At 43.7% G+C, this 12,413-nt stretch overlaps 1 protein-coding gene across 4 annotated transcripts in view; it reads left to right on the forward strand.

Annotated features, from left to right (window-relative positions):
• LOC126198561 (leucine-rich repeat-containing protein 24-like) overlaps nt 1-12,413 on the forward strand; it is a 438,607-nt gene that overhangs the window by 385,992 nt on the left and 40,202 nt on the right. For all 4 annotated transcript variants that reach the window (XM_049934992.1, XM_049934990.1, XM_049934991.1 and 1 more), the window contains one exon: nt 8,012-8,308. In XM_049934992.1, the coding sequence (XP_049790949.1) occupies nt 8,046-8,308 (263 nt within the window). In that variant the 5' untranslated portion in view covers nt 8,012-8,045. The remainder of the gene's footprint in view (nt 1-8,011; nt 8,309-12,413) is intronic.

Genomic DNA, 12,413 nt, shown 5'->3' on the forward strand with positions numbered 1-12,413 from the left:
TGGGTTCACGAGGCTAATACGGAACGCCGTACTGGATCCCACGGCATCGTATCACTAGCAGTCGAGATGGCAGGCATCTTATCCGCATGGCTGTAACGGATCGTGCAGCCACGTCTCGATCTCTGAGTCAACAGATGGGGACGTTTGCAAGACGACAACCATCAGCACGAACAGTTCGACGACGTTTGCAGCAGCATGGACTATCAGCTCGGAGACCATGGCCGCGGTTACGCTTGACGCTGCATCACAGACAGGAGCGTCTGCGATGGTGTACTCAACGACGAACCTGGGTGCATGAATGGCAAAACGTCATTTTTTCTGATGAATTCAGGTTCTGTTTACAGCATCATGATGGTCGCATCCGTGTTTGGTGACATCGCGGTGAACGCACATTGGAAGCACATTCGTCATCGCCATACTGCCGTATCATCCAGAGTGATGGTATGGGGTGCCATTGGTTACACGTCTCGGTCACCTCTTGTTCGCATTGACGGCACTTTGAACAGTGGACGTTACGTTTCCGATGTGTTACGACCCGTGGCTCTGCCCTTCATTCGATCGCTGCGAAACCCTACATTTCAGCAGGATAATGCACGACCGAATGTTGCAGGTCCTGTATGGGCCTTTCTGGATAAAGAAAATGTTCGACTGCTGCCCCGGCCAGCACATTCTCCAGATCTCTCACCAATTGCAAACGTCTGGTCAATAGTAGCCGAGCAACTGGCTTGTCACAATACGCCAGTCACTACTCTTGATGAACTGTGGTATGGTGTTGAAGCTGCATGGGCAGCTGTACCTGTACACGCCATCCAAGCTCTGTTTGACTCAATGCCCAGGCGTATGGAGGCCGTTATTACGGCCAGAGGTGGTTGTTCTGGGTACTGATTTCTCAGGATCTATGCATCCAAATTGCGTGAAAATGTAATCACATGTCAGTTCTAGTATAATATATATTTGTCCAATCAATACCCGTTTATCATCTGCATTTCTTCTTGGTGTAGCAATTTTAATGGTCAGTAGTGTACCTGGGAGTCACTCTGGTCAGAACTTTAACATACAAAAAAAAAAACACCTTTCCAACTTGGCCAAGAAGATACAAACACGAGTGAACCTTGTGAGAAAGCTGACAGGCAGTACATAGGGAGCAACCACATCAGTCCTCCGAGGAGCATCCCTTGCACTGGTACACTCTGCAGCAGAATACTGTGCACCAGTTTGGCTCCGAAGCGCCCACGTAGTGAAAGTAGACGTCCAACTGAACTCAGTTATGAGAGTAATTAGTGGTACAGTCCGGTCTACACTTACTTGCTGGCTACCAGTGCTTTCACACATCTTTCCACCACACCTCCGTCGAAAGGCTGCCCTTTACAACCTGTGTCAGCAAGTTTCTGAAAACAACTCGATCCTCTTCATGACGATTTGCTATCACTGTCCAGGAAACACCTCAAATCTATAAGACCAGCATATGAAATGGGAGTCCAAATTCTATCCACAGGATTCGACCAGGACGCAGAGTGGAAACGTGAGTGGCAATCTGCAAGAACCCTAAACCACGAACTTGTATACAATCCAACAGTTCCAGTTCCAGGCTTCCACCAACCAAGGGAGGTGTCGGTGCAGTTAAACAGATATCGCACTGAAGAGGGTAGGTGCAAATACAATAAGCACAAGTGGGGCTTTTCAAGTGACAGTGTGTGTGACTGTGGTGACACCCAAACAATGAACCACATTGTGAATGAATGTCCAATGAGTCGCTTCCCTGGTGGCATTGAGAAGCTCCATCAAGCATCCCACGAGGCACTCCGCTGGACCGAGTCCATCAACATCGACTGTAGTCTGAGCCGTTTTAAAACTTGTGTACTGTATATAATTTCACATGTTCGTTTTTATATATATTTGTTTGTTTTGCTAAATGTGTATTACTGTATTTGATGCATACGATAATAATAGTAGTAATAATGTACAAGATATAAAGCGGATAAAACTCAGCACATTATAAACATTTATCATCGCTAAAATATTTAAAAAATTGCAAAATACGTAGCACTTTGTCCAAAAGGTCATGTACAGGGCTATTACAAATGATTGAAGCGATTTCATAAATTCACTGTAGCTCCATTCATTGACATATGGTCACGACACACTACAGATACGTAGAAAAACTCATAAAGTTTTGTTCTGCTGAAGCCGCACTTCAGGTTTCTGCCGCCAGAGCGCTCGAGAGCGCAGTGAGACAAAATGGCGACAGGAGCCGAGAAAGCGTATGTCGTGCTTGAAATGCTCTCACATCAGTCAGTTATAACAGTGCAACTACACTTCAGGACGAAGATCAACAAAGATCCACCAACTGCTAACTCCATTCGGCGATGGTATGCGCAGTTGAAAGCTTCTGGATGCCTCTGTAAGGGGAAATCAACGGGTCGGCCTGCAGTGACCGAAGAAACAGTTGAACGCGTGCGGGCAAGTTTCACGCGTAGCCCGCGGAAGTCGACGAATAAAGCAAGCAGGGAGCTAAACGTACCACAGCCGACGGTTTGGAAAATCTTACGGAAAAGGCTAAAGCAGAAGCCTTACCGTTTACAATTGCTACAAGCCCTGACACCCGATGACAAAGTCAAACGCTTTGAATTTTCGGCGCGGTTGCAACAGCTCATGGAAGAGGATGCGTTCAGTGCGAAACTTGTTTTCAGTGATGAAGCAACATTTTTTCTTAATGGTGAAGTGAACAGACACAATGTGCGAATCTGGGCGGTAGAGAATCCTCACGCATTCGTGCAGCAAATTCACAATTCACCAAAAGTTAACGTGTTTTGTGCAATCTCACGGTTTAAAGTTTACGGCCCCTATTTCTTCTGCGAAAAAAACGTTACAGGACACGTGTATCTGGACATGCTGGAAAATTGGCACATGCCACAACTGGAGACCGACAGCGCCGACTTCATCTTTCAACAGGATGGTGCTCCACCGCACTTCCATCACGATGTTTGGCATTTCTTAAACAGGAGATTGGAAAACCGATGGATCGGTCGTGGTGGAGATCATGATCAGCAATTCATGTCATGACCTCCACGCTCTCCCGACTTAACCCCATGCGATTTCTTTCTGTGGGGTTATGTGAAAGATTCAGTGTTTAAACCTCCTCTACCAAGAAACGTGCCAGAACTGCGAGCTCGCATCAACGATGCTTTCGAACTCATTGATGGGGAAATGCTGCGCCGAGTGTGGGAGGAACTTGATTATCGGCTTGATGTCTGCCGAATCACTAAAGGGGCACATATCGAACATTTGTGAATGCCCAAAAAAACTTTTTGAGTTTTTGTATGTGAGTGCAAAGCATTGTGAAAATATCTCAAATAATAAAGTTATTGTAGAGCTGTGAAATCGCTTCAATCATTTGTAATAACCCTGTACATATACATATCGCTCGCAGATGCTTGTTATGTGGTACAAATACTGTACACAGCAGCACATCTGGATCAGTTTGGGCAGCATATGTAAATAGACGTGCTATTATGTACCGTATTTTTATCATATAACAAGCAACTGTAAGCAGTATTTATATGGACATAACCTATTGGACAGGGTATTGCGTGTTTTTAAATTTTTAAATATTTTAGCGATGACAAACGTTTATAATGTGCTGAGTTTTATCCACTTTACATCTTATTCATGAGGTTCAGCGTAAAATGAACATGTTTTACTAGAAAAAAAATGTTGAAGACCTGAAGATTACAGTTAACCCGCAAGTACTATGGATGGTCTCTCAGACCGGTATAGTTTTTCGTCTTGTGATATTTCACACACTCCAGTGAGGTGAAGTGGACTGGTCTGTTTACCTTCCTATTGGATGACAGGCTACATGTGCCAGAAATCTGGCATTGTTGTTACAGTTTGTTTCTTATTCTTGGGCCTTGAGAGGTTTCACAGATATACCATAGTGTTTGCGTATCGTGTTTTTGTTGAACGTTACCATTTCTCCGAGGTGAGAAAAGCTAGACCACCAAGCAATGTTTTCTATACGAGACACATATGGGTGTTCTAGAACGCCTCAGCGAATTCTGAGTTGAAGACTTTGATGACAGTGATACTGACCCTGATTTCGTTTATTTATTGATCACGATACTAATTCGGAGAAAGAAACTGAAAGTGATGAAGATGTGACACGTGATGATGATGATGATGATGATGATGATGATGATGGAGAAGCGTACTTCTTCGGTAAGGCCAGAAAGATGTTTTCGACGGAGAAAACAGCCGCTAACTTGTAAGAACAAGGCAAGTCGACATTGCCTTGCAGCTGCCTGGACTGCAACAGATTCCTAAAATTTTGAAAGACGGAAAACATCAACCTTTTGTTGTCCTTGATTGAAGTGAAAAACAAGTATCTGTGTCAACAGTGTGGTATTCTGATTTGGTTAGAGAATTGTAGGTCGGTCTGCGTGAAATGCAAGCAGAAGGAAAACGATTAGAATTTGATTCAGGGCCTCAGAAGAATATGTAAGGTAATTACTTTCTTCTTGAATTTTAAAATAAAAATTTGGAAAAATTTCTCCACTGACGGAATTATAGGGTGGAATAATCGCTCTACGTTTGAAATGATAACTAGTAAACTCAAAGCTGATTCCAAGTACAGTTTGTCATGACTGAAATGTGATTTCCATACAGTTAAGTTGCGAATCTGTAATACTATCACCCTGATGATAATCTGTAAGTCAATATAGAGGTAACTATGTGCTGTTATTTTAGCAATACGTAAAATAAAAATAAACAGCTAATTTTGCTGTCTTTTAGTTTTCAAAGTGTTTTAAATATTGCATTGTTTAAAAAATGCAAATATCCATAAAGTCTGTTTCCAAGAAGTGTAACATACACTAGGAAGTCATGAAAATATATATTCACCAAAACAATGGTTTTATACATAAAAAATAAAAAGGCGTTCTTAGAGACCACTCCATAATAACTCCGTTCCTGTCAACTTCCATAGTAGCTAAGGGTTAAGACTGTTGAAACCGACCGTCGTGAAAATATACAGGGTGGTCCATTGATAGTGACCGGGCCAAATATCTCACGAAATAAGCATCAAACGAAAAAACTACAAAGAACGAAACTCGTCTATCTTGAAGGGGGAAACTAGATGGCGCTATGGATGGCCCCCTAGATGGCGCTGCCATAGGTCAAACGTATATCAACGGCGTTTTTAAAAATAGGAACCCCCACTTCTTATTACATGTTCATGTAGTTCGTAAAGATATATGAATGTTTTTGTTGGACCACTTTTTTCGCTTTGTGATAGATGGCGCTGTAATAGTCACAAACGTATAAGCACGTGGTATCACATAACATTACGCCAGAGCGGACGGTATTTGATTCGTGATACACTACCCGTGTTAAAATGGACCGTTTACCAACTGCGGAAAAGGTTGATATCGTGTTGATGTATGGCTATTGTGACCAAACTGCCCAATGGGCGAGTGCTATGTATGCTGCTCGGTATACTAGACGACGTCATCCAAGTGTCGGGCCGTTCGGCGGATAGTTACGTTATTTAAGGGAACAGGAAGTGTTCAGCCACATGTGAAACGTCAACCACGACCTGCAACAAAGGATGATGCCCAAGTAGGTGTTTTAGCTGCTGTCGCGGCTAATCCGCACATCAGTAGCAGACAAATTACGCGAGAATTGGGAATCTCAAAAACGTGGGTGTTGAGAATGCTACATCCACATCGATTGCACCGGTACCATATTTCTATGCACCAGGAATTGCATGGCGACGACTTTGAACATCGTGTACAGTTCTTTCACTGGGCACAAGAGAAATTACGGGGCGATGACAGATTTTTTGCACGCGTTCTATTTAGCGACGAAGCGTCATTCACCAGCAGCACAGCGGTAACGGTTACCGGCATAATATGTACTACCGGGCAACGGAAAATCCACGATGGCTGCAACAAGTGGAAAATCAGCGACCTTGGCGGGTTAACGTATGGTGCGGCATTATGGGAGGAAGGATAATTGGCCCCCATTTTATCGATGGCAATCTAAATGGTGCAATGTATGCTGATTTCCTACGTAATGTTCTACCGATGTTACTACAAGATGTTTCATTGCATGGCAGAATGGCGATGTACTTCCAACATGGTGGATGTCCGTCACATAACTCGCGTGCGGTTGAAGCGGTATTGAATAGTATATTTCATGACAGGTGGATTGGTCGTCGAAGCACCATACCATGGCCCGAACGTTCACCGGATCTGACGTCCCCGGATTTCTTTCTATGGGGAAAGCTGAAGGATATTTGCTATCGTGATCCACCGACAACTCCTAACAACATGCGTCAGCGCATTGTCAATGCATGTGCGAACATTACGGAAGGGGAACTACTCGCTGTTGAGAGGAATGTCGTTACACGTATTGCCAAATGCACTGAGGTTGACGGACATCATTTTGAGCATTTATTGCATTAATGTGGTATTTACAGGTAATCACGCTGCAACAACATGCTTCCTCAGCAGTGATAAGTTCACAAAGGTACATGTATCACATTTGAACAACCGAAATAAAATGTTCAAACGTATCTACGTTCTGTATTTTAGTTTTAAAAAAACTACCTGTTACCAACTGTTCGTCTAAAATTGTGAGCCATATGTTTGTGACTATTACAGCGCCATCTATCACAAAGCAAAAAAAGTGGTCCATCTAAAACATTCATATTTCTTTACGTACTACACGAATATGTAAAAAAAATGGGGGTTCCTATTTAAAAAAAAAGCAGTTTATATCCATTTGACCTATGGCAGTGCCATCTAGCGGTTCAACCATAACGCAATCTGGTCTCCCCCTTCAAGCTAGACAAGTTTCGTTATTTGTAGTTTTTTCGTTTGACGCTTATTTCATGAGATATTTGGCCCGGTCACGATCAATGGACCACCCTGTATACAGGGTGTTACAAAAAAGTATGGCCAAACTTTCAGGAAACATTCCTCACACACAAGGAAAGAAAATATGTTATGTGGACATGTGTACGCAAATGCTTACTTTCCATGTTAGAGCTCATTTTATTACTTCTCTTCAAATCACATTAATCATGGAATGGAAACACACAGCAACAGAACGTACCAGCGTGACTTCAAACACTTTGTTACAAGAAATGTTCAAAATGTCCTCCGTTAGCGAGGATACATGCATCCACCCTCCGTCGCATGGAATCCCTGATGCGCTGATGCAGCCCTGGAGAATGGCGAACAGCCGTCCACAATACGAGCACGAAGAGTCTCTACATTTGGTACCGGGGTTGCGTAGACAAGAGCTTTCAAATGCCCCCATGAATGAAAGTCAAGAGGGTTGAGGTCAGGAGAGCGTGGAGGCCATGGAATTGGTCCGCCTCTACCAATCCATCGGTCGCAGAATCTGTTGTTGAGAAGCGTACGAACACTTCGACTGAAATGTGCAGGAGCTCCATCGTGCATGAACCACATGTTGTGTCGTACTTGTAAAGGCACATGTTCTAGCAGCACAGGTAGAGTATCCCGTATGAAATCACGATAACGTGCTCCATTGAGCGTAGGTGGAAGAACATGGGGCCCAATCAAGACATCACCAACAATGCCTGCCAAAACGTTACAGGAAATCTGTGTTGATGACGTGATTGCACAAGTCAACATTACCTTCCTTCAATTTGGCCAACTGGTGGTGAATCGAGGAAGTACAGTACATACTGACGAAACTAAAATGAGCTCTAACATGGAAATTAAGCGTTCCGGACACATGTCCACATAACATCTTTTCTTTATTTGTGTATGAGGAATGTTTCCTGAAAGATTGGCCGTACCTTTTTGTAACACCCTGTATATATATTGTGCAGTTTTTACAATTAAAACAGGTGGCCCTTCGATAATCTCATAATCAAAAAGTTCAGTTTATTTGCCTCTCATCCTCAAGCCCACTGCCTAGCTTGTCGTTCTGCACATTTTGTCCAAAACCCATCTGAGCGGCACGTCCGGCTGTGTTGCAGGAGCGTCCGAGGCGTGTGATGTAGCAGGGGAGCCATGGCGCCGACTATGAGCTGGTCGTCGCTCGTCGTGGTGGCGGCGGCGGCGCTGGTGGCGGCGACGGGCCGGGCGAGCGCCCAGCCGGGCGACTGGTCGTCCAACTGCCCGCAGGCGTGCAAGTGCAAGTGGGTGTCGAGCCGCAAGACGGCCGAGTGCACCAACGCCAGCCTCAGCGCCGTGCCCGCAGACCTCAGCCACGAGGTGCAGGCGCTCTACCTGTCGGGCAACGTCATTCCCGCCATCACCGACAACGCCTTCCGGTACGAGCCGCCTTCTGCTTATTCCACATTTTCCTGCGGTCCTTGTCAGATTAATGAAGTGAAACAATAATTTCGACTCTCTTTCTCTATCTATCTGTCGCTTGGGCCTTGTCTCGCAGTTACGCAGGGTCAGCCATCGTTAATCGGATTTGACACGTTAATGGCTAAGGGGTGGTGTGATAAACCTTTTGCATTTCTTTTATGTTTTCGTCTTCTTTAGAGGCAAAGAGAAAAGATGAAACGGTACCCCTTCGTAGAACCTATGCCTACCTTCAGGTATTTTTGATTTTCAGTCGTTAAAAAACAGAGGAGTTTTTCTTGTTCCAGTATGGGGAAGGGAGGTTTCGCGCTCAGCTAGTGAACGAGTGAGAAGCACCCCATTTTAAGCGAGTAATTGTAGACCGCAATTTTGGGGTCGCTATGAATAAATGAGGAGTATGTATTTGATATGTGCACCTTTTAGAAAAATACATTATTGTTTTATTAACAGAAAGGTCGTGTGAGTTGTTATTTCAAATAGTACGATAATTACAAGAACTGAAGCCCACCTGTGTACTTTGGAAAATTACGAAGATCCGATAAGCTTAATGGGAACACGGTCAAGACTTCGAAGGGGAACACGGCGACCAAACGTAGCATTATAAAGAATGGACAAATCTACAGCGGAGAAAGAAACTACTTCACCCTGCAAAATAATATGAACTAATACGAACTTAGGCCGATGACCTCGCTGTCTGGTCTCCTTCCCCAAAACCAACCAACCAATACGAACTTATTTCCAGGCATAGCTCAGCTTATTGTGCTTGTCATTCATGCCGAAAAATTTATCTCATTAATTCAGTACATTCCATTATTTTATTATATTATAGTGGCCGGATGTCCTACCTGCCGCCACCCCATACCCCCCGGCACGGAAGTAGTGTACCCCAACTGTCTGCATCGAGTGAAATCGATGCAATAGTGCTAATGTGTTCAGATGTCTGCGAGCTGTGGAACTGAGGCGGAACATGGAGACCAGCCGGGTATTCACCTAGCGGGATGTGAAAAACTGCCTAACAACCACATCCAGGCTGGCCGGCACATCGGCCCTTGTCGTTAACCCGCCGGGCGGATTCGATCCAGGGCCGGCGCGCCAACCTGAGTCCAGGAAGCAGTGCGTTAGCTCTCTCTCCCTCTCTCTCTCTCACGAAACCTGGCAGAAAACACAAAGGAATATTCTGGTCGCATGTAAAGTACACCAACGACAAGATTAAATCGAAACCTTCACTGTGAGATTACGATGGCGCTTTTGCTGATGGCAGTGCCGGTAAACCACAGTTATTAAACACGGTTTTTCGGAATTCCTTCACCAAAGAAGACGAAGTAAATATTGGAGATATCGAATCATGAACAATTACCACCATGAGTAACTTAGAAGTAGATATCCTCGGTGTACCGAAGCAACTGAAAACTCTTAACAAAGGCAAGGCCTCTGGTCCAGATTGTATACGTCACATTCCTTTAAGAGTACGCTGATATAATAGCTCCATACTTAGCAGTCATACACAACTGGTCGTTCGCAGAAAGATTCGTAACCAAAGACTGGAAAGTTGTACAAATCACACCAATACCCCACAAAGGAAATAGGAGTAAAACTTCCTGGCAGATTAAAATTGTGTGCCGGACCGAGGCTCAAACTCGGGACCTTTGCCTTTCACGGGCAAGTGCTCTACCAACTGAGCTACCCAAGCACGACTCACGACCCGTCCTCGCAGCTTCAATTCTGCCAGTACCTCGTCTCCTACCTTCCAAACTTAACAGAAGCTCTTCTGCGAACCTTGCAGAAGTAGCACTCCTGGAAGAAAGGATATTGCGGAGACATGGCTAATCCACAGCCTGCGGGATATTTCCAGAAAGGTAGAAGACGAGGTACTGGCAGAATGTTAGGACAGGTCGTGAGTCGTGCTTGGGTAGCTCAGTTGATAGAGCAACTGCCCGCGGATTCGAGTCTCGGTCCGTAACACAGTTTTAATCTACCAGGTAGTTTCATATTAGCGCACACTCAGCTGCAAATTAAAAATCTCATTCTGGAAATAGGAGTAATCCGATGAATTACAGACCAACATTACTAACGTCGATTTGTAGCAGGATACTGGGACATATACTCCGCTCGAACATAATGAATTTCCTCGAAGACAGCGATTTATTGACAGTCAACACGGATTCAGGAAATATCGTTCTTGTGAAACACACCTATGTCTTTGTTCTCATGAGGTAGTGAGTGCTCTCGACAGATTAATAACCCTTTAGATTTCCAGAAAACTTTTGACACCATTCCTCACAAGCGATTTCTAGTCAAATTGCGCGCCTATGGAGCATCGTTTCAGTTGTGTGACTGGATTCGTGATTTTCTGTCAGAAAGGCCACAGTTCTTAATAACTGACGGAAAGTCATGTAGTAAAACAGAAGCAATATCTAGCGTTCCCCAGGGATGTTTTATGGGCTCTTGCTTATTTAGGTGAATGATGTTGGAGACAATCTGAGTGGCCCTCTTAGAATGTTTGCAGATGCTGCTGCCTTTTATCGCCATTTGAAATTATCAGATGATCAAAATGAATTTCAGAATGATTTAGACAAATACGTGTGTGGTGCAAAAAGTGACAGTTGACTAAATAATAAAAAGTGTGAAGTCACACACATGAGTACCAAAAGGAATCCATTAAATTTCGGTTGCATGATAACTTACACATTTAAAGGCCGTAAATTTAACTAACTGCATAAGGATTACAGTTGCAAATAACTTAAGGGGGATAGGACGTCAAAAATTTTTAAAAAATCGACTTTTCAAAAAGATGCCTATATTTTGTAGCACACATCTTCCTGAGTAGTTTGATGTATGTTGTTGTTGTTGTTGGTGTTGGTGTTGTGGTCTTCAGTCCTGAGACTGGTTTGATGCAGCTCTCCATGCTACTCTATCCTGTGCAAGCTTCTTCATCTCTCAGTATCCACTGCAACCTACATCCTTCTGAATCTGCTTAGTGTATTCATCTCTTGGTGTCCCTCTACGATTTTTACCCTTCATGCTGCCCTCCAATACTAAATTGCTGATCCCTTGATGCCTCAGAACATGTCCTACCAACCGATCTCTTCTTCTAGTCAAATTGTGCCACAAACTTCTCTTCTCCCCAATCCTATTCAGTACTTCCTCATTAATTACGTGATCTACCCATCTAATCTTCAGCATTCTTCTGTAGCACCACATTTCGAAAGCTTCTATATGAGAGATTACAAGGCACGTTATTTGGTCTGAAGTGTACCAGGATGCAGCGCCATACCCCTTTGCACAGCATTCCAGCATTCTTCTGTCATACATATATACATATGTAAGTATATTTCATTCTATAGAATCGAATGTTTAAATATTGTGCCAGAGATTGACATATGTGAAACAAAGCAATATTGACATCAATACTTTCTCTGCTGCTATCGAAGTGCATTGTTTTGATCGCTGATTTTGTCTGTTCTCTGTTTTGAAAGGCTTGTAGTGTGGTGTTGTGAATTTCGAAACGATTTTCATTTGGCTGTGTTGTTTTGTGTTCGTTTGTGGCATATTATCGCTTTCTTGCTCCAAGCCAAACTGTTTGATGTCCTACACCCCCCCCCCCCCCCCCCTTAAATTGGAACGCTCACATATATAATGTTGCGGGGAAAGTAAACTAAAGACTGCAATTTAATGTCAGAACACTTAGAAAATGTAACAGGACCACTAAAGAGTCTGTTTACACTACACTTGTATGCCCCCTTCTGGTGTATTGCTGTTTTGTGTGGGGTACGCATAAGACAGGATTGACGGAGGACATCAAAAAAATTCAAAGAAGGGCAGCCCTTTTTGCTTTATTGCAAAGTGAGAGAATGCCACTGGTAAGCTACACGAATTGAGGTGGCAGTAAAACAAAGGCATTTTCTGTTGCAGCAGGAACTTCTCATGAATTTAAATCACCAGCTTTCTTCTCAGATTGTGAAATGATTTTGTTGGAGCCCACCTACATAGGGAGAAATAAATATGAGAAATTAGAACTCGCACCGAAATCTGTGTGTTTCCTTTCACTGTGTGGTGTTCATGAGT

The sequence above is a fragment of the Schistocerca nitens genome, chromosome 8 (genome assembly GCF_023898315.1).
Source record: "Schistocerca nitens isolate TAMUIC-IGC-003100 chromosome 8, iqSchNite1.1, whole genome shotgun sequence".
Lineage (NCBI taxonomy): Eukaryota > Metazoa > Arthropoda > Insecta > Orthoptera > Acrididae > Schistocerca > Schistocerca nitens.